We start from the raw sequence: 24,495 nt of genomic DNA, 5'->3' as shown, positions 1-24,495 counted from the left end.
TTATTTTCATAAAATCAATGCATAAATTATCGTTCTTTTTTTTCTTATAGGTTATTAGCCTTGAAAATATACATTTGACCAACTTAGAAAAACCAATCATGTTTATTTGTTAAATTAATTAATCAAAATAAATTAACTCGTATTCATTAACTGATAACTTGAGTTTCAAAAAAAATTAAATAACGATAGAAGAATAAGTCAAATTAGAAATGGGACGGCGAGAGTAATACTTAGAAGGTGTTTCTTCATTATTTCAGCCTCATTTATCTTACACTTTTAAAATAATTAAAATAATAAATAATTATTTTTAAAAAATCATGAAAAATAATTTAAATCTGAGCGTGTTTTAGTGTGTAATATGCTTAATACAAATAACTAACATTATTGACAACTTTCCATCTTCCAAGATTTGAGAAAAGGTTCTATAAAAGGAATAAAATTAAAAATGTTTCCTTAAAATCAGCCCAAATCAACATATTAAAATAACATTATTATTATTATATTATTGTACTAAATATACTTTAGAATATACCAAAATCAATAATTGGCATCTTATCAATTGTGTCAACATCAAAAACACTAATAATAAAGGATACAAAATCCAAATCATATTATTATATCAAGCTCCTCAATTTCACACTTTAAAAAGTTAGACTTTTCACATCTTTCATTTATTATTTTTTTCCTATAAATAAAACCCCCAAAATCACTTTATCAAATCACTACCAATACAAAAAAAAATAATTTTTTTTACAAGAAAAAAATGGCTTCTAATTCAGCCTTTTCTCTGTTCTTGATTTTGTTAATTATTACACAATGTTTATCAGTCCTCAATGCTGCTAAAGATTTTGACTTTTTCTACTTTGTTCAACAGGTACACATTTAATTTTTTTGATTGATTCAAATTCTTTTACGAGCATAGTCCGAAAAAATTAAGATATAATATAATTTTTGTGGGGATAAAAAGACGATTTCTGAGAAAATGATTTTTTTTATGTAGTGGCCAGGGTCATACTGTGACACAAAACAAAGTTGTTGTTACCCTACAACTGGAAAACCAGCAGCAGATTTTGGAATTCATGGACTTTGGCCTAATAATAATGATGGGACTTATCCATCAAATTGTGATCCAAACAGTCCTTATGACCAATCTCAGGTATTCAATATTCTAGAAACATAGTCTCATTCTAATTGATGTTACCAGAGTCGAATTCAAGATTTAAATATTTAGAGTTAGTTATTAGGTTTTAAGTACGGAATTTGTTATGTTTTTGAATTACGGGTCGGTTTTTTATTTAAAATTTAGCTTTTCTTTCCATTACTATTTTTCTATTATTCGTGTTTAAAGTACGAGATTTAATTGAACTCATAGAATTCTAGGGGCGGGTCTTATAGGAAGGCAAGGGGTTTAAAGTACAAGGTTCACAACTATGACAAAAATGATATTTTTTGTTGTTATACATGAATAGTTGAATCTCGTTAGGGTAAGAATATATTCATTGGTTCAATTGAGTTTCCTTCGCCGAAAAATTATACCGCATATATATGACAAAAATGAATTTTCTTGATTAGATATGAATGGTTGAATTCCTTGATATAAGAAAAGACTAGTGTACTATAAACAAGGTTCAAGTTTTTCTTTAGATCATAAGTTCAACTCATAGGTGTGAATTGTCATGGTTCAACATTTATTTGAAATTCCTCGTATGAATTTCTGATTTCGTTACTACCTATTTATAAGTTTTTGAATTGACTCGACAGATTTCTGACTTAATTAGTAGTATGCAACAAAATTGGCCAACACTAGCGTGCCCAAGTGGTAGTGGCTCAACATTTTGGTCACATGAATGGGAAAAGCATGGCACTTGTGCTGAATCCGTTCTCACAAACCAACACGCTTATTTTAAGAAGGCTCTTGATCTCAAGAATCAAATTGATCTTTTGTCAATTCTTCAAGGTGCTGACATTCATCCTGACGGCGAATCTTATGACCTGGTCAATATTAGAAATGCAATTAAAAGCGCGATTGGATATACTCCTTGGATCCAATGTAATGTAGACCAGTCGGGTAACAGTCAGCTATACCAGGTTTACATTTGTGTTGATGGCTCGGGTTCAAGTCTCATTGAGTGCCCTATTTTCCCTGGAGGGAAATGTGGCACAAGCATTGAGTTCCCAACATTTTAAACTAGTGTTTGTTCTTTTAGCCATATTTCATATGCCTAAATTTGTTGTCTTCCCTTTGTACTATTTCTTGTTTTAGTTATATAAAATACATCTTCTAATCATTGTAAAAAGGCTATGCCTTGTTTGGAGCAATAACATATTGAAAATTGTTGTTTGTTCTTAGTACTCAACACTAAAATATATTATTAACTGAATATTTTAAATATATTTTGTTTCAAATGGGACAACTTAATAGACAAAGGTCATAATTTAAATCGCTATACACTAAATTAAATTGTATGAATAAGACATATAATATATTTTGGGATTAAATTAAGTTGATTAATTCCGTTACAACTAGTAAATTGACATTGTTTTATTCGTGCCAACTAGAATAAGAATCGTGGTGTCATGTAGAATAGTGGCGGAGCTAGGACTTTTAACCAGAGGGTTCAATATCTAAAGAATTAATCGAAGGGAAATTGACATTTATTATATTGTATATCAATTGTTCATAAGTTCTTTGCGATTTTAATTTTAATAATAATCTTTATCATTTCCTCCTTATTCTTATTTCAATTTGATAATATCTTTTGTTATTTCCATTACGATATGTTCATTGAATTAACAATATTAAAAGGATTAACTGATTTTGAATTGATTACGTTGTTTGTGACCTCATAATATAATAAAGAGATGCACTTTATGTTATATGGACTTCTCTTGCTTGTTTTGGAAAATGATTTGTTTCTTTTTTCATGTATAACAAATTTCCCAAACTAAACATAAACACTTTTATATTTTTTTCGATTTTGATATTCATATTAAAATTCGATAATTTTGGACTTGCATCTTATAGGGCTCATTCAGGGTATTCTTTATCGAGAATTTTATTATACACTGAGTTCCAATTTAAGACCACTAATTAACATACAAATAATCTCATTCAATGCATCAGATTCTGCAATAACACATATAAACACTTGCTATAAAGAGAAGGAAAGCAAAACATTTTTATTGAAAAATAAAATAAATCTTAACGTCATAGAGAATGTCGGTCTAAATTGTCACATAGAAGTACATACATTTTTGTCAAAATAATAATAATAATAATAATAATAACAATAAATAAAACATGTTTAGCCTAATCTTAAAATTTTATTTTATAAAAGTCTCTTACAAAAGCGTTTTCATAATTTGTTTGTAAATAATAAACTTAAAAGACATTATAAAGCAATAATTAGTGTTTCACTAAAATTTTAATCATTTTTTTTAAGTAAATCATTTTTTTCACAGTAGTAGTATAGGTGGGAACTACATTTTTAATTTCTAAAAAATTACTTTTAGTTACTCGTGAGAAGCATTTATATTCTCTCAAAAGTTTGATTAAACACTTTACTAATATTGCCACAAAACACATACAATTAGTGGCCTATATTATATTAGTGGCGACTATGATTGCCAAAAAAAAACATTTCTTTTGAGGCGATTGTTATAGGTATTAGCGGCGACTAGTATTGTCACAACAACATACTATTAGTGGCGATTATTATAGATACTTTCAGCAACTAATATTGCCATAAAAACATATTATTGGTGACAACTGTTATAGATATTAGCGGTGACTAGTATTGTCACAAAAACATACTATTAGTGACGAGTATTATAGATATTGGCGGCGACTACTATAACAAAAACTACTATTAGTGGCGAGGTGGAGTATTAACTAGTGTAATTGGTTAGCAAGCTAGATGGTTGAGTTAGTTAACTAATCAACTAGAGTTAGTGAGAAATATTGACAGGTGACATTAGTTACACAATATACAGATTCAATATACACAATATACAGATTCAATGTATCAAGTTACACAATTCAATCAATGCAATTTCTTTCTTCCTCTCTACAGTATTGTAAAGCTTAAAGCTCCAATTATGGAGCTATCATGATATCAGAGCCTACGATCATATACAGAGACTTCATTATCCAAAAGAAGAATTAAGTGCTTCGATCGTATCAACATACCTACAACATATATTAACCCAAAGGCAATTAAAACATGTTCATATACTTAGCTATTTAATTTGTAATTATAAAAATTTCTTAAAAAAATAATCTGCATAATTAATGAAACACTGGTTGTTAATTAAATTAAAAATTATAGAATTAACTTTAGAAGAAATGTATACAAATAAAACCAAGTTGTTTTGTAGATTGGATCGAGCCTATCACCTAATTTAGGTCTATATTTATTCTGTTCAAATAACAAAACTTGTACTTAATTAAGTCTTTGACAAATTAAAAATATTGACCCAATAAGAAATTAAGTAAAATAATTGAATTTATTTTCCAAAAATGTCAGAAAAATGGAGTTTTATCAATACATGTCACAATAAGCTTATCAAAATTTTGTCTAGTAATATTATTATTTAATTAACCACTTTGGTGGTGGCTAAGTAATTGGTTGAGCAAGAATTTTTCAAATTGAGTTTCTATTTTCAATAGTATTTATACACATTAAAATGATATCTACATATAATTATTTTAAAATGAGATTTATCTTAAGAAGGTTCTCACAAGCTTTGTTAATTCGAGATTTAGCATCATAAGATTCATTTTAACATTGCTCTTGTTTATCAATCACCTAACCTATTAAACAACTAAAACTCTAAAAGAGTTACCTGTCTTGTTTGAAGAAAAAAATGATACGACTTAACCAGTTATTTTTGTAGTTCATATAGAATTTTGACCAAATTAAGTCAAGTTTCTTATAGTGAAATTTTGGCTCATTGAACTAACAAGAATTTTTATTAAAAAAATTTAATCGAAAACATTGCTTGGTTGAAAAAGAACTCTAAACTCATCATATTTCACAAATAAAAACTAAGACAAGCTTTGGGTTTTATTAATATTCATTGGAATGTATGAATTTGACATTTTTTTTTGCTTGATGATTAATCACAAGCTATTATTACCTAATATTCAAACGTAGCTCAAGATATACGTAATACGTTTCCTTACTTAACTTCCAATTGAACTTAATTCCCAACTAGAAAAAAATGTAGTTTAATCTTTTTATTCCTTTTAAATATACACTTATATTTATATTTATAGGTTGATTGATTTAAAAGAAAATTAAAATAGGATAAAGGGATTAATCCTTTTTTCTTAAGGACAAAAAAATGGGTGTACGCACATATATACATGTCAAAGGAACAGATTGAGTGAATTCGAAAGAGTCACAATGGATTGAGTTAATAAATAAGTTAATTATTCTATTGAATGCCCCCCAAAATTACATAGGCTCAATTGAGCTAAAAAGCGGGTCAAAATTCAAACGTGATGGGTTTACGCACTCACATATAATTTTTCAATAACTAATAAAATTATTTTTTTATTATAACTATATTGTATAACATACAAAAACGCATCTATTCAAAATATTTTGATATAAACTTGTTTGGGCAAGATATCAACCCAAATTCTAATGAATTGAGGTGTGCGAGTAAATCATCACTTTAACGAATTATAGATAAACTCCGATTTAATATAATAGCTCGTAAACAATACTAAAAAGAATAAAATACACTAGACATATCCAAGCGATAAGCTCGATTGAGAAATTAATCATATAGATAGTAATTAATTAGGTTTAAATTTTTCTTGAACATAGAGAAGTAGAAGCTTATAAATTAATGCGTAAACCCCAAATCTTAAGCACATGAAGATAAATATTAACAACTAGAACATTGACACATGTACTTTAATGTAGTACACGCAACAATATTTTAAATAATAATATTATTTTTCTTACACAAATTAATTAGTTGGCATATACTTATCAGCATATTCCTTCAAGACGTGTCTTAATTTTGCCTATAAATTGAGACATAAAAACATCAAACTAAAAATACCAAGTATATTTTCTTTTCTATTTTACTCACCCACAAAGAAAATTCAAAAGTTTATTGTAGTAGAAATTATTATTACTATTATTAATCTACAAAATGATGAAATCTCAAAAAAAATTGTTGATTAAGATTATTGTTGTACAATGTTTGTTAGTTCTTTGTGTTGCATCACAAGACTTTGATTTCTTCTACTTTGTTCAACAGGTACGTCCTTTAGTAGAAATTTATACATCAAGCAATGACAGAATCATGAATTTATCGAACTTTTAACCTAAAGTAATTTTTGAAAATACTTATGCTACTACAATGAAATTAAAACTTCTCTTACGTATATGTATATATCTAGGAACATGAATATTCATCATTGACCTTTATGCATGCAATGCAATGCAATTTTTCAACGAAAGGAAGTTGTGATATTACTGTAATGAAACTTTTATATTATCAGATCATCTAAGGATGTTCGTTATGATATTATTGTAGTGGCCAGCGTCTTATTGCGACACGAGGCGTAGTTGTTGTTATCCTACTACTGGAAAACCAGATGAAGATTTTAGTATTCATGGTCTATGGCCAAACTACAAAGATGGAAAATGGCCACAAAATTGTGATAGGGAAAGCTCTTTGGATGAATCTGAGGTATATTCACATTAATTTTCAAACTTTAGCTTTGAAGTAGTCTAGCTATATAGTAAGCAATAAATTATTATAATTAGGTATATGTCAATATCATTTTCAACTTGTATAAATAGGGTCTTTTATATATTGCTAAAGTCTTCCTAATAAAGTATATAAAAGAAAATTGTGTATAACCTATGTATATCTGCTAGGAAAAGAAATAGTCAATTTAATTGGTTATTTGCGCAACTTGTTCTTAATATCACTATATATGTTGTTCTTATAGTATTTTTTTACGTAACTTTTAAATATGCAGGTTTATTTTAAGAAAACATGAAAAAATATGCAGGTTTATTTTAAGAAAACATGAAAAATCATCTATATTAGTTTATTTTTACATATTGTAGATTTTGTTTTAAGAAAACATGAAGAATCATATATTAGGCTTAAACATTAAGAAATCATATGTACGTAGGTACTTTGACCTAATTCGAATTAGTTAAAATAATTAATCAACACATACAAAGATGACATTTTTCGGAATAAGTCTTAATTAATTTTCTTTTTGGTTACCATCACCGAGTGTTCAGTATTTATATTGAAGTCTGATTAAATTTAAATTTGTGTTTAACAAAGACAACTTTGACAAAAAGTATAATATGTTATTCCTACTTTTTGGTGCCCATGTTTCCTTGCTTAGACTTCTTGTTTTTAGGTATGGATTTATACATCCACTTGTATAATTTTGCTTGTACGAAATGTTTTTCTTTTCTCGTATTAATTATATTTTTGCTTCAAGATTATGTAATTAATTTTAAATTTTAAGTCTATATAACTTCAAATATTTTATAAATAAGTTAGTGTATAATTCTTGACTTGAGACTTTGTTGCTTAGAACCTATGTTTAATTTCTTGCTTAGTTATTGTTTTTAGGTTGTTGGACATGATGGGATATTGCATTTGCTTCTACCAGTGTTCTTTCTAAGTGGTCATTTTGGGTTCGAAAAATATTTTTTTAATTTTTTCATGTTTGGTAAATTAAAAAAATCGAAAAAATATTTTTGGTAAGAAAATAAGTTTCATGAAATGAGGAAAATATCTCATTAGTAGAAGTGGGGATCGCAAATAAATTCCACAAGTGACATTTAACTTTGATTATGTCATCTCCATCCTCTAACAGATTTCATTTTCACCCCATCCCCACCTCCCATTATAGTGATCCGTTATAGTGATCGAGATTATATACAAATATTTTTAGGAGTAACGTTTTTGCCGAAATCATGTACATATATTGATCATAAGTTTGTCACGAAAACATTTTCCTTCGTACTAAACACACCCTTTGTCTTATTGAGTTGTATATATAAATGTTTATAATCCAATATTTTCCAATAAAACCATGCTTAGTTATCAAGTAAAAAATTCATACAATAAGCTAATTATTTTATTTTATTTTATTTTGTATGTTTGTGTGTATGCAGTTCTCAGATCTTATAAGCACAATGGAAAAGAATTGGCCATCACTTGCTTGCCCTAGTAGTGATGGTTTAAAATTTTGGAGTCATGAATGGCTAAAACATGGCACTTGTTCAGCTCTTAACCAACATGCCTATTTCCAAACTGCACTTGACTTCAAGACCAAATCTAACCTTCTTCAAAATCTTAACAATGCAGGTAACTATACGTAACGAGTTTAGCTTTTATGTACTGACGTGTAAAAGATATAGACAATCTTCTAATTATATAAGATATATAACTTGAACTTATAATTTTCGATATGATGTATAAATACACTAATACACACATTGTGTATTTGTATATGTGTGTGAGAGAGAGATATTAACAATGTTCATAATAACTTAGAATAATAGTCTATTAGAAAATTTTATAAAGATAGGGTTAATGTCTGTTTATTTTCTCCAGGCTCACTTATAAAATTACACTGAATTATTGTTGTTATGATTGCTAACATAATTTTGTGTTGATTAATTAGGGATTAAACCAAGGAATGGAGATTATTATGGTGTAGAAAGCATTAAAAAGGCAATTGAAAAAGGAGTTGGACACACACCATTTATAGAGTGCAATGTTGATTCACAAGGGAACCATCAATTATACCAAGTTTACCTATGTGTGGATTCTTCTGCATCAAAATTCATTGATTGCCCAATTTTTCCACATGGAGGAAAATGTGGTTCAAAAATTGAATTCCCTTCTTTCTCCACAAATGATGACCATGATGAATTTTAATTATTTTTATTAACTAATTAATTTCATCATGATCATATTGTTGATCTTTTACATTGTATTTTTAATAGGAACCCTTTCATATTTGTAATAAAATAAAATTTCATTCCAAAGGTAACAACATGCCAAAATATATTTAGTGAAAAAAAGTCAATATTGACTCTAAATTTGTTCGTTTTGTTTTTGGCTCAAAATTATCCTGTCGTTAATGATGTAATTCACTTTCGTCGGTCCCTACTAGTATAATATATATCAATTTTATCTTGAAACTATTCGAAATAAGATAACTTTATTCGAAGTTTTCAAGACAATCAAGAAATTGCATTTTAAAATATTGATAAACTTACCTAAATTCCATTAGTTTAGGCGATAATTTACTTAGATAAATACATTATAGTTTGTAATATTACAAGATACATGTATCTTGATATATATGGGTCAAAATTAGATATAATTTGTTCTAGATACAACGTATTCAAGTAGTATTCACATGTATATGGGATACAAAACAAATCTCGCTCACCTCCTTCCCATCTCAGCCACCACTCTCCTATATATTTGGTATTCCAGATACTCGCTAGCATTCCTCCCATCTCGCTCGCCTTTCTCTTTATTTTAGTGTATCTAGCAACAAAGATACATACATGTATCTAGGTGTATCTTCCTCCATATATGATAAAAAATTCTTAATTAATAATAAAATACGTAATTATAATATATATATATATATATATATATATATATATATATATATATATATATATATATATATATATATATATATATATATATAAAATAAGGTATTTTTCTTATGATGTTATCTGAAATTTCGGCGAAGAGAAACAAACAACTACATTTTAAACATTTTGTTGGAGTGACTTATGGGAACCTGGGAAGCCCATATGAATTTGCCCAGCATTTAGCCCAACAATCAGGTCAGAGCCCACATCTTTGTTTTTCTTATTTTAATTACATTGTATTTATTAATTTTTACCAATTTTATCTCAAAATATAAATATTTCTAGATCTCTACATGTGTATCAACGGGAAAGTAGTGTGGCGGAATCTCTAGTGTAAAGTGTTTCACTGAAATTCTATTTTCTATTGGGAAAATATAATTTATCCCTACTTTTATTCCTTGGAAATTAAAATTATGAAATTTTTGAATATAACCTATATATCCAATACCTATCCAATCTTCTTGAATGGTATATATAACGTATATTTTTATTTTTTTTCATCATTCTTAACCATTAAAAACTAAAAAGATTATTCAAGCATCTTTTAAGAAGAATGTACTTATTTGAGTATACATTTTAAGTCCACTCATGTGATATTAGGAGTGACTATAGAAAAAATGGAGGAAAACACATATCTTTAAGAAGAAAATTCTTTAATGAAATTTTGTGGCTGAACTACAATTGTATTTATAGGCTATGCTCTAATTTAACAAAGAAAAAATTAACCTAGCTATACATAATGTTGACAATATCTTTGAAGTGACAATGATTGAGATATAAACCAGAGACTCTCCAACGTAAGGATCTTGACAATTGTGTTTAATTATAGCATATTGTTAGATTAGTTTTATAAACCTGTAGTATAATCTATATAAACATTCTACAATTCACAAAAAAAAAAAATTAAACGCATTTTGAATAGTAGAACCCTGGCCTAATATATCCAACTAACTTCCATTTTAATTTTCCCACACTACTAAAAAAAGGCCAAAAAGAGATCTAGAAATGGAGACCTCAGAAATAGGTCAATAATAAGAGACCTCATGAGGTTGCTATTTAAATTAATATCTTTTAATTTTTTTTAATGTAGGAGAGACCTCGTGAGGTCAATTTAATAAATATATTTTTTTTATCTGACTTATTTAAAATTTTTAAATTTTTAATTTAATTCTCATAAAAACTTGAGACCTCATGAGGTCTCTAATTTTTTAACTATTAAATTAAATTAAATTATTATTTTTAATTTAAGAAGTAGAGACCTCATGAGGTCTACACTTGTAAAATTAAAAATAATAATTTAATTTAATTGAATAGTTAAAAAATTAGAGACCTCATGAGGTCTCTTAAACAAAACAAAAAACCTAGCCAAAATTAAAATAGCTCTCTTTCTTCCCTCTCTCTTATTTTTTTGTCGACCGCCTCTCTCTCTTTCTCATCGGCCTCGTCGACCCTCTCTCTGTATCGTCTCTCTTTCTCGTTGACCCTCTCTCTCTGTATCGTCCCTCTATCTCTCATCGTTCCTCTCCGCCGTCGTCTTCTCCGTCTCCTCTATCCGCCGCCAGCTCTCCGCCATTTGCAGTCGTGCTTCAGCAGGTGGAGGTCGCGCCGCCTCCATCTCCGCCATTTGCAGTCGCCTCAGCAGCAGCGTTCCCCTTTGACTCCATGTAAATTTTTTGAACAAATTAATTCTTTGAAAATAAGTTAGTTCTAGTGTTAACATTTTTCTTGAGGGTAGAAAAACAAGTGGGATTGGGATTTTCTTAGTTGTTGAAGGGACGAAGAAACAAAATGGTTCAATCTTTGTGTGTTACAAGTTTAGTTTCAAATGGTTCATCAATTGCTGAAAATCAGAAAAATACTTGTCTTCATTTATACTTATCAAATAAAATGAGGAATCGAGCATGAATTGATGATATTAGAATATGAGTTAAGCTAATTTTTGACAGATTTGAACCTTAGATTCATGTTTTGTGTTGAATCTTAAAATGATTCAAGCAAGGGTTTAGACTTATGGAATGCAATGGTAGATGACTAGTATTATATTGTACTTCTCCTTCCCGCTCTGCAAAGCATGCTTCTGAAGTTTTTCAGTTAGGAGGCTTTAAGTACTTTGGCGGTTGAAGGATCAAGTTTTTCTTAATTAAGTACTTGTCGTTGTGACAAGCAAACTTCCTTTTAAATGATAATTTTTCCTCCAAGTTCAAATTTAATAACTTTCTTTTAAGCATCTTAAGTTTAATATGACAATCCTTTAATGAAGTGCTCTTTTCCTCCCATATTCAACCTATCAATTAGACACATCTCCATGTGACTCGTATAATGATCTAGTCAAAATTTTCTCTTAATTTGGAGCTAAACAAACCAAATTCTATTTTAGGGAGGAGGTCGTACTAAACTGTGGTGCATTTGGGCAAAGTACATTCTAGTTCCACTTAGTCAGGAAAATCTTTTCCCTACTGAAAGCTGTTGGTATTCTTGCAGGACTGGGTATATATGTTTCATTACATCTACTGATATAAAAGAAGTAATATACCGCATTTCCCTTGGAAGCGTTGGAAGCATGTTTATTCCTAATTCATGTTTCCTGGATTTATAAAGTTGTAGTGTCTACCATGTCATTATGAATGTGGTATTAGAACATGAATATCGAAAATTTGTGAGGGGTCGTCATCTTATTTGGGGAGGTTGTATTAATGGTTGAAAGCTTTGTTTTTTTGTTATGCTTGGAAGTATAGAACTTGATCTTAACCTGCATCATGCACCACTTTTTTGTTTCTTCTGTTGCAATGTCCAAACTTCTTGGTGCAATTGTCTTTTTCCTTTTTCTTTTTTGTAATTGCAAGGAATATTTGGTTCTTCCTGATGATCTCTTTGTTTAGGTTTGACTTGGAATTACAGTTTGCGGGTCTTAAGGCTCAATTCGATGCATTACTTGCTTCAGGAGGGATTCCCCCTTGTTCTGGTGATGTCACTTTTCCTCCTTGACCTCCTCAATCTCAACCTACTCAATATCCAATGTATGGTCAACAAAGAAATATGACCCATGAGAGTAGTAGTGATGAAGAAAGTGATGATTATGTGGCAAACACACTACCACATTAGTGAAGTTTAGACTTGTGATAGTTAACTTATGGATCATTTTGTTAACTTTATAATTTTGTGATGGGAATTATTTGTTTTGTGAATACATGATAACAATGGAATGTATTATATAACTTATGGATATCATGGTTTTTGTTTAATATATAATTATGTTGAAGTGAGTTGCAATTGAGTTGATAAGAGAATATTTAGTAAATGTATTGCTTCAATTGAGTTTTTGAAGCTCTTTGAGTTTGATTTGGGTACTGAATTAAAATGACAGGTGATGAGAAGCCGCAGAAATAATAATTTTCTGCCAGTTTTTTTCCAGAAAAAGAGACCTCATGAGGTCTCTTTTTTGCATTAATTTTCCAGATATTTTATGATAAAGACCTCATGAGGTCTCTTTTTTGCATTAATTTTTCCAGATATTTCATAATAGAGACCTCATGAGGTCTCTATTTAACATTTTCGATTTTATAAATGCAGTAAAGAGACCTCATGAGGTCTCTCTTTTGTATTAATTTTTTCACCTATTTCATAATAGAGCAGGTCTCTAATTAACATTTTATATTTTATAAATGCAGAAAAGAGACCTCATGAGGTGTCTGTAAAAAAGTGACCTGTATTTTACTGACCTATCGTTGAGGTCTCTTTTTCGGTCTCTTTTTCCGTAAAAGAGACCTCATGAGGTCTCTTTTCTAGATCTCTTTTTGGTTTTTTTTAGTAGTGCCATTTGTCTTGTTATATCTATTATATATATATATATATATATATATATATATATATATATATATATATATATATATATATTATCATCAGAGACGGAGCCAAGATTAGGAGTTTGAAGTTCTAAATCAATTTTATTTGAAGGTTCACATGATAACATACATATATTTATTTAATTTTTTAATATAAGTATAAAATCTACGAAAAAACTAATGAATACGTTCAAACACATAAAATGTCACCTACCTCTGTCTCTTGAATACTAGAGATATTTTAAAAAATAGAACAATCCTTCACCAACTTTGAGCAGCCATCTCACCACCTATCGTCAACATCGTCTAACTTAGGGTTACAAGTCAAAATAAAACTTTGAGTAATTACTATTAATTAATTAACAAGGGAACTTTAAAACACTAACAACACATATATTATATTAGTGGTATATGTTGTTGATATTTGACAACACAATAGATGGAAAGTTGATAATTATTGCGATTAAGAATTAGGATAGAAAGTTAATAGGTAATTGAGTATGATTTAATTTTTTTTATTGATAATATAATTAGTGTTATCTTGTTTTTTGAATTTTTATTTTTTATTATTTTTTTTAATTTATTTATCGTATTATTTATTATTGTTAATGTATTTTCTCAATGGCTACTTTACTATTTATATTTTTTTTCATATCTACTTTGAAATGTTTTATCTAAATCAAGTCCAAGGATCAATCACAAAATATTTTTCTATTTGAGCAATAAAAGTGCAGAGAGTCGAAATTTTATTGAAAAATATCAAAATATAGAAAATGAACACATTTAAAAAGATAAGGTGAATCCAGATAAAATAACTGAAAAATATAATTTTTCGATGAAAAATAATAACTCAAATAATTTTGTTTTCTTGATTGAGTAATTGGTTTGGTTTGAGGGAGCACAATGGCAAGTAGGTTCATGAAATAAATACAAAATTAAAAATTGAAATAAATGCAACTGTCAATGGTACGTCTAGTTTATTATTAGCCCCACCGACAATCATTTTTGTATTAAAATTTAATAATCAACTGTTTTTTAATTTAATTCTTCCCCTTAATTTTTGTCTTACGTTGTATATTAAAATATTTACTCTAGTACATGTTAATATCATTTAATATAATTATAGTTAAACACTTACACTACTAGGATTTAGGGTCTGTCTCACCAATTTTTTACTCAGAAAAATAAAAAAAGTTATTGTATAATAAATTTATAGTTTTTTTAAAAAAATCATTTGGTGCTCGAAACTCACATAAAATTTTTAAGGATATAGTAATTTCAATACTGTTTTATGAATTTTAATCAAAATTATTATGTATAAGATCATATTAAACAACCATAAATTTTTTGTATCAGGTGAACTCATTTTTAAAACTTTTTTTTTTTACTCCATGCATTTATCAACACAATATTCTAATATTTTCTATATATAAATCTTTTTTTATTGTTTATTTGATATTGTTGTTGTGTTACCAAAAAGTTATTAGAATAATATGTCTAATGTTATTTTATTAAATTTGACCGACACTATCTTGTCCCTACCAAAAAAAAAAAAAAACTTGGTTAAAGCTAACTAATTGTGGCTTGTAGTTTGTTGCTTTTAGTTTAAGTTTTTTTTTTTATAAAAAACATTTATTTATTTATTTTATACCAAACGAGGCTACTTTGTTAACATATCAGAAAGCACAGTCACAACTAACATAAGAAAAAATAATCAAATTTCTTCTTTTTGTTTTCCTTTTTTCACTATTTTTTAACGAGAAGCGATGTGAAAAAAAAAAAAAGATATTGTTCTTTTCTATTTGTCAAGCTAAGTCTTGACTCATTTAAACGAAATTTACATCTGATTAAAAAGAAAGAGTAATATAACTCAGTGTTTTTTATGTAACAAAATATGTAAATTGATTCTACTTTTTACTTTACTATGTAAAGTTAATTTATTGTAAGTTGGAATACGAAATTAAAAGAAAATGTGATTATATCAATCAATCTTTTTTGTTGCTATGTCTAGAGATTGTTTGTTGAAAGAGTAAATAATATTAAGTCAATATGTGGAGCCCTTAAATTTTCTACAAATAGAATGGGTAGAGAAGAAGTTAGATAATTTATTATTTGTGCATTAAAAAGGAATTGTATGTACAAATATTAAGACGTGGAGCATTATAATTTTCTACAAATAGTAAGGGGGAGACAAATTTTAGGAAAATTTAATCTTTTGTGTGTTAAATAAGTTATTTTTGAAGTCTTGAACAAGTAGTGTAATTAGTGATCTTAATTATTTTGGACAAACGTATGAGGAGAGATTTCAATAAAGTTTGGAGAATTTAAAATTAAATGTTCCTATAGAAAATGATATTTTTATTGGTGTTACAAATGGATCTTCAAAAATCAAAAATAAAGATTAAGATGAATTATGTTTTGAATTAGTATTTTGATATACAAAAATAAGTTTGCACTTATAATATTATACTAGATACGGTACTACAATTATAACAATTTCATGTCTATCCTAATAAGTTAGAAATGATTTAAAGCAATAACAGTAAAATACGATGATAAATCCTTTGTCTAAATTTAATTTCTCTTTTTAACTTTCTCAAGAAAAAAAAGTCAAAATATAATTTGTTTAATAATATCTTTTTCACCACAATGAAAAAAGGGGATAAAAGCTTACAAATATTGTTCTTTAATTAGTCACGATTAATAAATATACGTTAATCAAAATCTAACCACTCTGATTAATGTTTGGTCAAAAAAATTACCAGTATTTAAATAAATAAATAAATTATTGAAAGTAAAAAATAATGTTTAAAAAAATGAACTCGTATATAATCAGAAATACAAATTAATATTGTCTTTAATTTTTAAAATAATGTAACATGAAAAAAGATAAAAATAATCTTTTCACATTTTCAAATTTCAGTATTTTTGTTTTTTTTGCCAAAATTAATTTTCGAATTTCAAACTCCGTTTTTTTTTTTTTTGAAAAAAAGATCATGGCCTCTATAAAGTTTAACATTAACATGAGATTGCATGCTAATTATTTTATGCGGACACATGTAAGTTTATAACATCTTGATATAAAACAATATTAATTTAATTTATAAAGTTATCATCTTTGAAAAACTTTTTTTTAAAAAGAGGTTTATGTGGGGACATGTTGCTGGTGGCTAAAAGACCAATTTTTAAAAATTTATTTTAAAATATCAAATATTCAAAATGAAGTGACAATTGTTCGAACTTAGTCACGTTAAATTTTATTTGGTCAAAGTCATAATTGTTACAACATTGAGCTTTGTAGATTTACAAAGTCTAACATATATTAATTGATGATGATAAAAAAAAAGTACTAACATATAAAAATTGAACATAAGTCCCATGGTCAATATTTTTGGTCTTTATTATGACGATGCAAAAAAAATTAAAAATAAATTAAATAAATATTCTTATGAAATATGAAATAAATTTATTTTTAATTTACTATAATGTACTAACAATAAAATAGAAACGAATATGCATTATTTTCTAACCATAACTAACGTCCTTATAATTTATTAAGATAAATTTAGTGTAATTAATACTTGAATGATTTTTTTTATTTTATTTTGTCTCTCTCTCTACCTCTCAAATTTCTACAACATAAAGTTATTTTTCAAGACATTTTTAGTATTTTTTTATTTCCATTTTCTTAGATAATTTTAATTAAAAGTAAAAACTATATTATCTATCTCTAGAACAATGTGTAAGTTGAGTTTAGAATATCGTGAGACAATCTAATTCATGGTTGAGGGTAACGTTAAATAACATATAAATAGTAAGTTCACACTAAAATAACTATTATTCTAATTTGATTTTTCAAAGCTTAACATAAATAATAATAATATTTTTTTTTTTTGAAAATTCGAGATAAAGGTTAAACGAGCCCATTCGAACAACGAAGGATGGTCAATTAAAACTAATATCCTCCGCGTTCCTTTCGATTTTTCCTTAATTAGGCGTAAGACTAGAAGTCAAGTTCAAGCGACAGCGATGCAACAACGGGCCCATATATAAATCATCTTTTCTCTTTCTAATTTTTATTTTTTTTAAGCTTCTCTCTCAATTCTGTTTTATTTACTACTCTCTTTTAACTCTGGTTCATTTCTAGTGTTTCACAAAATCCAAGTGTTTCTTCAACAAAGGATAATCATTCTCCAGGTGCGGTTTTTTTTTTTGAATTTTTGATAGTAGAAACTAGAAAATGTGTTTGCAACAGTGTGATTGTTTGATATATTTTGACTGGAATTTTCCATTGTTACTGTTGATTTTGCTGCTTACTTTTCAGTTTTAAGCAGTTCGATCTGTACATTTCGGGAATACTGTTGAGCTACGCTTCGTTTTTATCGTTTTTCAGAGTTTTGAATGCTTTGAAGTTTGGATTTAAGTTTGATTTTTCGAGTTTTGCTTGTAGTTTCTTCTAACGAAGTACGTTTCGGCATTTTTAAAATTTTTCTTTACGGTTATGATGGTAGAAAATGTTGGCGAGCTTTCGTTATGGCAGTTGTGATTGTTCAAATTTTTGTATGGAATTTTCATTTGTTACTGTAGATTTTGCTTTTGCTGCTTACTTTTCTGTTCGATCTGTACATTTCGGGAATAGTCTCGAACTGAGGCTTGTTTTTTCTCGGTTGTCACAGTCGAAGTGTTTTTAAGTTTGGATTTAAGTGCGATTTATTAGAGAACTGTTTGTAACTATTTCATTTTGTTTGGTTATGCTGTTTATTTTTACAGTTTCAAGCTCATCGATCTGTGCATTTTTGGAATTTCTTCTATTTTTTAACTTCTCCGGCGTAATTGTATGCTTTGTTGTTTTTTTTGGAAGTTGAAAGTGTGTTGATTTTTAATAGCAGTTTTGAGTTTTAATCGGAAGTTTCTTCTGTTTAGCTTTCAGGTTTAAGCTGTTAGATTTGTGCATTGTGCTTCATATCGAAGGAAACTGCGGCGCTCTAGGATTAGTTGCTCGGTTAATGTGAATTTGCAGATCACAGTGGGTCTCTGGAGTCTGGAGAAGCAAATTTGTAGGCTTTTCTGGTGAATATGGAGGAAATGTACTCGTGTAAACTCTGAGTATGATTAAGTAAGATTTTTCTTTTGTTTTTTCCTATGTTTGATGCTCATACTTCTTCCATTTCTTATTCTCTTTATGTTAGGTATTTGCACTGTTCCGTTTTTCTTTTATGTTGTGTTTTGTTGAGATTGAGATCTGTAGTTGAAAACTGGCAGTTGAGTACTTATGGTGCTTGTACATTGTGCTGATCTGAATTGTTTGTCTGTTATGTTAATTGTTTATTATGTAACTTCAGGTGCTGGCTTCAGCGACACATCTTAGTTTAAATACTGATAATTGAAGAATTAAGCAGAATTTAATATAGCTTTTGAGTGTGTAAAATCTTGGAAATAGTTATGAGTATTTAATTTTCTCAGAAGACAGGGCAAGAATCTAGTTATTATCTATCAAAATTTCCACTCTGTTATCTGTAATTTATACTTCGGATGTTTATTTTAGAGCATTTCCAGCTCTTCATATGCTCTAGATAAATATTGATACTATTCCTTTTCCTGATAGCCTTCAATGTTCCTCTCCATTTCTTTTTACCGGTACAATGATCCTGTTAATAGAAGTTAAATATGCTCAGGAAGGGACAGAAATTCATTAGGATTGTCAAATGGAAGGTTTATTGATTTTTAGTTATTTTATCTGAGAGCTTTTTTTTCCCTTGTTTTTTCAAACTAAGAATATCAGATAGAAAACATGATATTATCACCTTTGTATGACAAAGTAGGACAGTTATGATCCATTTGATTTTATATATAATCTTCGAATCTTTTCTCTTGACTTGGCTGGCCTTAGTGTGTTTGACAGACTTCTTTGTTTCTCTTGTCTTTGCTATTTAAGTACTACTGAAACTTCTCCAAGTTATATAAACTGCAGACACTGCTTCTTAGCTGCTCCCCTTACTATTTCTATATATAGCTTGGAACAAACTATTCTGCATTCAAGTTCTTATCTTTCCCTCCATCAAAAAAGAAAGTTCGCATCTTTGCTTTGGAGCACTTTGTTCCTTTATTTAGAACCAATTTCTCTGTTCAATCTGTTAGCCACTGACAGGAGACTTACATAAAGCATAAGTCCTTTAGGTGTTCAATTCATTCTTGGAAAACTACATTTTTTGATGTTCAAGAACATGCCCCCAAATTGATCATCAGCCAAGCAGTCAGCTTAGGTTCGACGTTTCCTTAGGCAGTTGTACATGAATCTATAGTCTCATATTAGACATTTTTTCATCTCACCTACCATCGTTATTTGGGGCTCCAATGCGGGAACAATGTAATAGTGTGTGCTTTATTTGGTGTTCTGAAGAAACAAGCATCGTTTCTTTTTGACTTTTGCACTGTACTAATAACCTAAAGTGACTTACACTTGAGTCTGGACTCACATGATTAAGATTTGGTGTTGCACTTCAAGTTGGTTGTGGTTCTTTCTCCTCGTTAGCATAGACTTACACTTGAGTCTGGGTCACATGATTAAGATTTGGTGTTGCGCTTCAAGTTGGTTGTGGTTCTTTTCTCCTCGTTAGCATAAGTAATTAAATTATTATCATCTGTTGCAGGTGCTACTGTTCTATTGACTCTTGGGGCTCATCTAGTCAGACATTTGATGAATTAAGTGCTAAATGATTTAATAGTTGTACTGAGAATAGAAATGAAGAAATGGTACGGTGGTGTTTTAACAACATCCCTGTTGATGTTTTTGGTCCTGGGATACTGTGTGATGAGGAAACCTGTCAAGGAAAGCTATGTTACAAGTTCTCTCTACTTCAATATGACAAATCCCCTTGAATGGATAAATGCTATGGCTCCACCTGCAGCTCACCATCCAGAAAAAATTAATCAAGTAATACCTGCTGAGATTGTTGTGTCTGATCTCTTTATCAAGAGGAACCTGTCAGCTCAGGAGCAACAATCTTTGTCTACGTGGTATCAATTGAAAAGGTTAACTACTCATGATCTAGTTTTACCTAATGCTATAGAGGCGGTTAAGGAAGCCACTGTTGCATGGAACAACCTCATGAGTGCAGTAGAGAGGGACAAACTCGATACAAATGATAGTTCAATTAAGACAGGGAAACAGAAACAGTGTCCTCATTTTCTTAGCAAAACCAATGCTACTGAACTTGATGCTAGCGGCTTTAAGTTGCGGCTTCCTTGTGGTCTGAATCAGGGTTCTTCCATCACAATAATTGGCATTCCAAATGGTCTTCTTGGGAATTTTCGGATAGATTTGACTGGCGAACCACTACCAGGTGAACCAGACCCTCCTGTTATTCTGCACTACAATGTTAGGCTCCATGGTGATAAAATAACCGAGGATCCTGTAATCGTACAAAACACCTGGACTATTGCACATGACTGGGGTGAAGAGGAGCGCTGTCCATTACCATCAGATGAAAAGAGTAAGAAAGGTAACAGCTTTTTCCCTCTTCACATGAGAGAGTTCGTTCCTTGAAGTAGAAGTTCAAGCTTTGTAGCTCATTTTCCTACATTTCTTTCAACTCTTTCGACCGACTTTTTAGAAGCGATGCTGCACCCTCCTGTGTGACCAATTAACTGCAATCAAAATTTGGACATGCCTTTTTTGGAAATAAAATTGTTATTATTCTTGAAGACGATGTCACCTTTGGAGGTCCAGATCCTGCAAATATATGGGTATTTAAGTTGTGTGCTGATATTGTACTAAACATTCTGAAAATGGTCTGTTCTCTTTAAATACTTATTTTCTTGGAACTTTTTTTTCAGTGTCTCTTCCCTGTAGATATTGATGATAGAATTGTCTTCCTCTTGTTAACCAACTTAGTGACTTATTTTTCCATTGCTGCAAATCTTTTCTCCGATTTGTTAAAAGCTGATTGGTCTATTTCCTGGAATCGAAATGATTTCCGAAATTGCATTATCTCCTTTGCTCCTCTATTTTCTCTGCTTGATGAGATTTCCTTTTTCTCTTTTAGCCTCGTCTTTTTCAGCTTCAATGATGTCCTTAGTTGTTCACCCTGTGCTCGTTGCATTGTTTCTAACATTGTTTACCTTTTTCATCAGTGGATGAATTGGATCAATGCAATGGGATGGTAGGCAATGTCATGTCCACTCGGCATGTCATTGCAACAAATAAATCTAGCATGGTTCAGGACGGGGCTAAATCAAGAAAATATTTTCCTTTCAAGCAAGGATATCTGTCAGTTGCCACGCTGAGAGTAGGATCTGAAGGAATTCAGATGACAGTTGATGGAAGACACATAACATCGTTTGCTTTCCGTGAAGTAATTTTCCCCCCCATTTCCTTTTCTCCTCTTTGTTTCCTCAGAATTTTATCATGGATCTTTCTGCATCAATCATAATGGTTATCTGTTTTACTGAATCTTCTTTAATTTGGATATATATCTTATCAGACTTTGGAACCATGGCTCATAAGTGAAGTGAGGATATCGGGAGACATAAAATTAATTTCTGTTGTCGCAAGTGGTTTACCAACATCAGAGGATTCAGAGCATATAAGCGACTTGGAAGCCTTAAAAGCAGCTCCTCTTCCTCCACGAAAAAGACTAGATCTCTTTATTGGTGTATTTTCTACAGCAAATAATTTTAAGCGTAGAATGGCTGTCCGTAGAACTTGGATGCAATATGATGCAGTGCGGTCTGGACAAGTTGCGGTGCGGTTTTTTGTTGGCTTGGTGAGTGATTCTTTTCTTTGTACTCCATAATGTGATACTACCATTGGTTTAAAGGTAGTATAGTGTTCAATGCCGATGCTAATTTGTTCCTAATTACTGGATCTTGGGTATTAAGTGTCATAGTTTCATGTTCTGCTGCTCATTAGAAGTCACATATTAGATTTCAATAACTGAAACTTCATTTGACAAGATATTCTTTGTTATGCATTTGCTGTAGCATAAAAACCAAATGGTGAATGAAGAGCTCTGGAATGAGGCTCGGACATACAGAGACATCCAGCTGATGCCTTTTGTTGATTACTACAGTCTTATCACTTGGAAAACCATTGCCATCTGTGTTTTTGGGGTAAAATCCTGTCTCTTCCTAACTCATGGCGTATCTCGTGCACCTCTTGTTGACATCATCTATTGGACAGACGGAGGTTGTTTCTGCAAAGTTTGTCATGAAGACAGATGATGATGCATTTGTTCGAGTGGATGAAATCTTATCTTCTATGGAGAGGGTTAACACGACTCGTGGATTGTTATATGGACTTATTAACGCAGATTCCCAACCTCACAGGAGTCCAGACAGCAAGTGGTTTATCAGTCCAGAGGTGAATATCTTCGTCATTTATCTCATATTTCATAACCGATATCATCCCTTACTCTATTTTAGTGGTCAGCAATGACAACAGAGCATCTGTAATAGTAACAACTTTAATTCTCACTAATTTGATCATAAAATGAAATAACACATTCATCTGGTGTTTCATGCGTATTCAATCTTTTATTGATGTATGTATAGGAATGGTCTGAAGAAACTTACCCTCCTTGGGCACATGGACCTGGTTATGTCGTCTCCAGCGATATAGCAAAAACAATCAGCTCGAAACAGAGAAAAGGCCGCCTAAAGGTAAAGTGAACCTTTGTCTTTTTTTTTACTTATTCAACTGTCATTTAAGTTGGTGAAGTTTACATGTGCAAATGTATCATTCAGTCCCTCAGGTCATGTATCTCCTATTTAATTCTAAAATGTTACAAGTTCCTTGAAAATGCAGATGTTTAAGCTTGAAGATGTTGCTATGGGCATCTGGATTTCCGAAATGAAGAAAAAAGGGTTGGAAGTGAAGTATGAAAAGGAAGAGAGGATTTTTAATGAAGGTTGCCGGGATGGTTATGTAATTGCCCATTACCAAAGCCCTAGAGAGATGCTATGTCTCTGGCAAAAGATTGAAGAGAGTAAACGAGCTTTATGTTGTGGTGATTAATGCAAAATAGCTTTCGTCTGCGTTCTGAAGGCTCAGAAGTTTCTATAACTATGATTCTGCATAGCTGACCATGGACATGTACTTGAGTAGGTCGCGAATGAAGAGGCCAAAGTAATGCTTATACCACGTTGTTGTAGTAGGAGGTAGAGTAGTTACTAGCATATTGATATAAGTAGGTGATTAGATTAGCTTGTTACATACATCATCATAGATTTGATTAGTGAAGATGTTGAGGAAGGTATCTGTATTATAAATAGAGTAAACTGGGGGCATTATACGTTGTATAGAGTACGGGTACTCTACGATTCGGTGATTATTTTGTATGTAAATCACAGGATCTCTCGTACCCATTATCGTTGAGTGATGGAGAGCATATTACATTATATTCTGACGTTGGAGTTCTTGTCTGCATTACATCTTGTAGCTGTGTGGAACCTGGATATGCAGTGGAAGGGAAGGAGCCTAAATCGACCCAATGATGAAAAAAGGATTGAACAATTTCGCAGTATCATTTTATAGTTCACCATCCCAGAATTCATCTGGGGATGTGTACGGTCCATCTGGATGTACAAAAAGTTCACCTTTGAAGAATCTCTTGAATCTTACCATTTTCTTCATTGCTTAAATACCAATCCAAAATTTGAAGATTCTCTTTCATTCTATCCTTGTTAAAAACTCTTCACTAATACACTAACTCCTTGCTCATATACCCATCTCAATGCCACCTACAAATATCAAACAATTTATTTGTAACATTCTTCCATAGCTTGCCATGTTCCTCTTATGTCAAATGGAATTACATCCTCATTTACCAACTTTATTGCTTGGTCATCACCATTCTTCATCCTCACTGGCCAATGTATATGGTATAAGTCCAAGTAATCCATTCTTAGCCTCCTACAAATTCAAATGTACGACATATCTTACTCCTATCTTAATATTCATGATTGAGTACCCA

At 30.1% G+C, this 24,495-nt stretch overlaps 3 protein-coding genes and 1 long non-coding RNA gene across 5 annotated transcripts; all 4 read left to right on the top strand.

Moving 5' to 3' along the window:
• Positions 1-737: 737 nt before the first annotated feature.
• On the top strand, positions 738-2,345 carry RNALE (ribonuclease T2). Its single transcript, NM_001247266.2, has 3 exons — positions 738-874; positions 1,001-1,156; positions 1,762-2,345. Exons 1-3 carry the CDS (start codon positions 764-766, stop codon positions 2,185-2,187), a joined length of 693 nt encoding a protein of 230 aa, NP_001234195.1. The 5' UTR covers positions 738-763; the 3' UTR covers positions 2,188-2,345.
• Positions 2,346-6,080: 3,735 nt separating this feature from the next.
• Positions 6,081-9,071, top strand: rnalx (intracellular ribonuclease LX). The gene is made up of 4 exons (NM_001247622.2): positions 6,081-6,279; positions 6,559-6,714; positions 8,175-8,367; positions 8,687-9,071. The coding sequence occupies exons 1-4, from the start codon at positions 6,172-6,174 to the stop codon at positions 8,941-8,943; spliced, it is 714 nt and encodes a 237-aa protein (NP_001234551.2). The 5' UTR covers positions 6,081-6,171; the 3' UTR covers positions 8,944-9,071.
• Positions 9,072-11,046: 1,975 nt separating this feature from the next.
• LOC138348378 (uncharacterized) lies at positions 11,047-12,943 on the top strand. Its single transcript, XR_011220982.1, has 2 exons — positions 11,047-11,344; positions 12,560-12,943. It is a non-coding gene; the product is annotated as an uncharacterized lncRNA (long non-coding RNA).
• A 4,515-nt stretch (positions 12,944-17,458) lies between these two features.
• On the top strand, positions 17,459-23,920 carry LOC101249076 (beta-1,3-galactosyltransferase GALT1). Of its 2 annotated transcripts, none has more exons than XM_010322397.4 (9): positions 17,459-17,719; positions 18,453-18,638; positions 20,173-21,024; positions 21,656-21,876; positions 22,006-22,287; positions 22,505-22,633; positions 22,704-22,883; positions 23,075-23,182; positions 23,328-23,920. In XM_010322397.4, exons 3-9 carry the CDS (start codon positions 20,265-20,267, stop codon positions 23,535-23,537), a joined length of 1,890 nt encoding a protein of 629 aa, XP_010320699.1. In that variant the 5' UTR covers positions 17,459-17,719; positions 18,453-18,638; positions 20,173-20,264; the 3' UTR covers positions 23,538-23,920. The 2 variants fall into 2 exon arrangements, with proteins under 2 accessions (XP_010320699.1, XP_004238825.1); XM_004238777.5 differs by having other exon boundaries at positions 18,446-18,638.
• Positions 23,921-24,495: the final 575 nt, after the last annotated feature.

The sequence above is a fragment of the Solanum lycopersicum genome, chromosome 5 (assembly GCF_036512215.1).
Source record: "Solanum lycopersicum chromosome 5, SLM_r2.1".
NCBI classification, from domain to species: domain Eukaryota; kingdom Viridiplantae; phylum Streptophyta; class Magnoliopsida; order Solanales; family Solanaceae; genus Solanum; species Solanum lycopersicum.
Note: the sequence above shows the minus strand (reverse complement) of the source record. Positions and strands in the feature narration are given on the sequence as shown.

Bases quoted from the DNA above. Each gene is read 5' to 3' on its own strand.
- rnalx (NM_001247622.2), top strand. From the start codon at position 6,172: ATGATGAAATCTCAAAAAAAATTGTTGATTAAGATTATTGTTGTACAA. The intron at 6,715-8,174 runs GTATATTCACAT...GTGTGTATGCAG, and splicing joins GCTCTTTGGATGAATCTGAG to TTCTCAGATCTTATAAGCAC. The intron at 8,368-8,686 runs GTAACTATACGT...TTGATTAATTAG, and splicing joins TCAAAATCTTAACAATGCAG to GGATTAAACCAAGGAATGGA.
- RNALE (NM_001247266.2), top strand. From the start codon at position 764: ATGGCTTCTAATTCAGCCTTTTCTCTGTTCTTGATTTTGTTAATTATT. The intron at 875-1,000 runs GTACACATTTAA...TTTTTTATGTAG, and splicing joins TTTTCTACTTTGTTCAACAG to TGGCCAGGGTCATACTGTGA. The intron at 1,157-1,761 runs GTATTCAATATT...TTGACTCGACAG, and splicing joins GTCCTTATGACCAATCTCAG to ATTTCTGACTTAATTAGTAG.
- LOC101249076 (XM_010322397.4), top strand. From the start codon at position 20,265: ATGAAGAAATGGTACGGTGGTGTTTTAACAACATCCCTGTTGATGTTT. The intron at 21,877-22,005 runs GTAATTTTCCCC...ATATCTTATCAG, and splicing joins CATCGTTTGCTTTCCGTGAA to ACTTTGGAACCATGGCTCAT. The intron at 22,884-23,074 runs GTGAATATCTTC...ATGTATGTATAG, and splicing joins AGTGGTTTATCAGTCCAGAG to GAATGGTCTGAAGAAACTTA.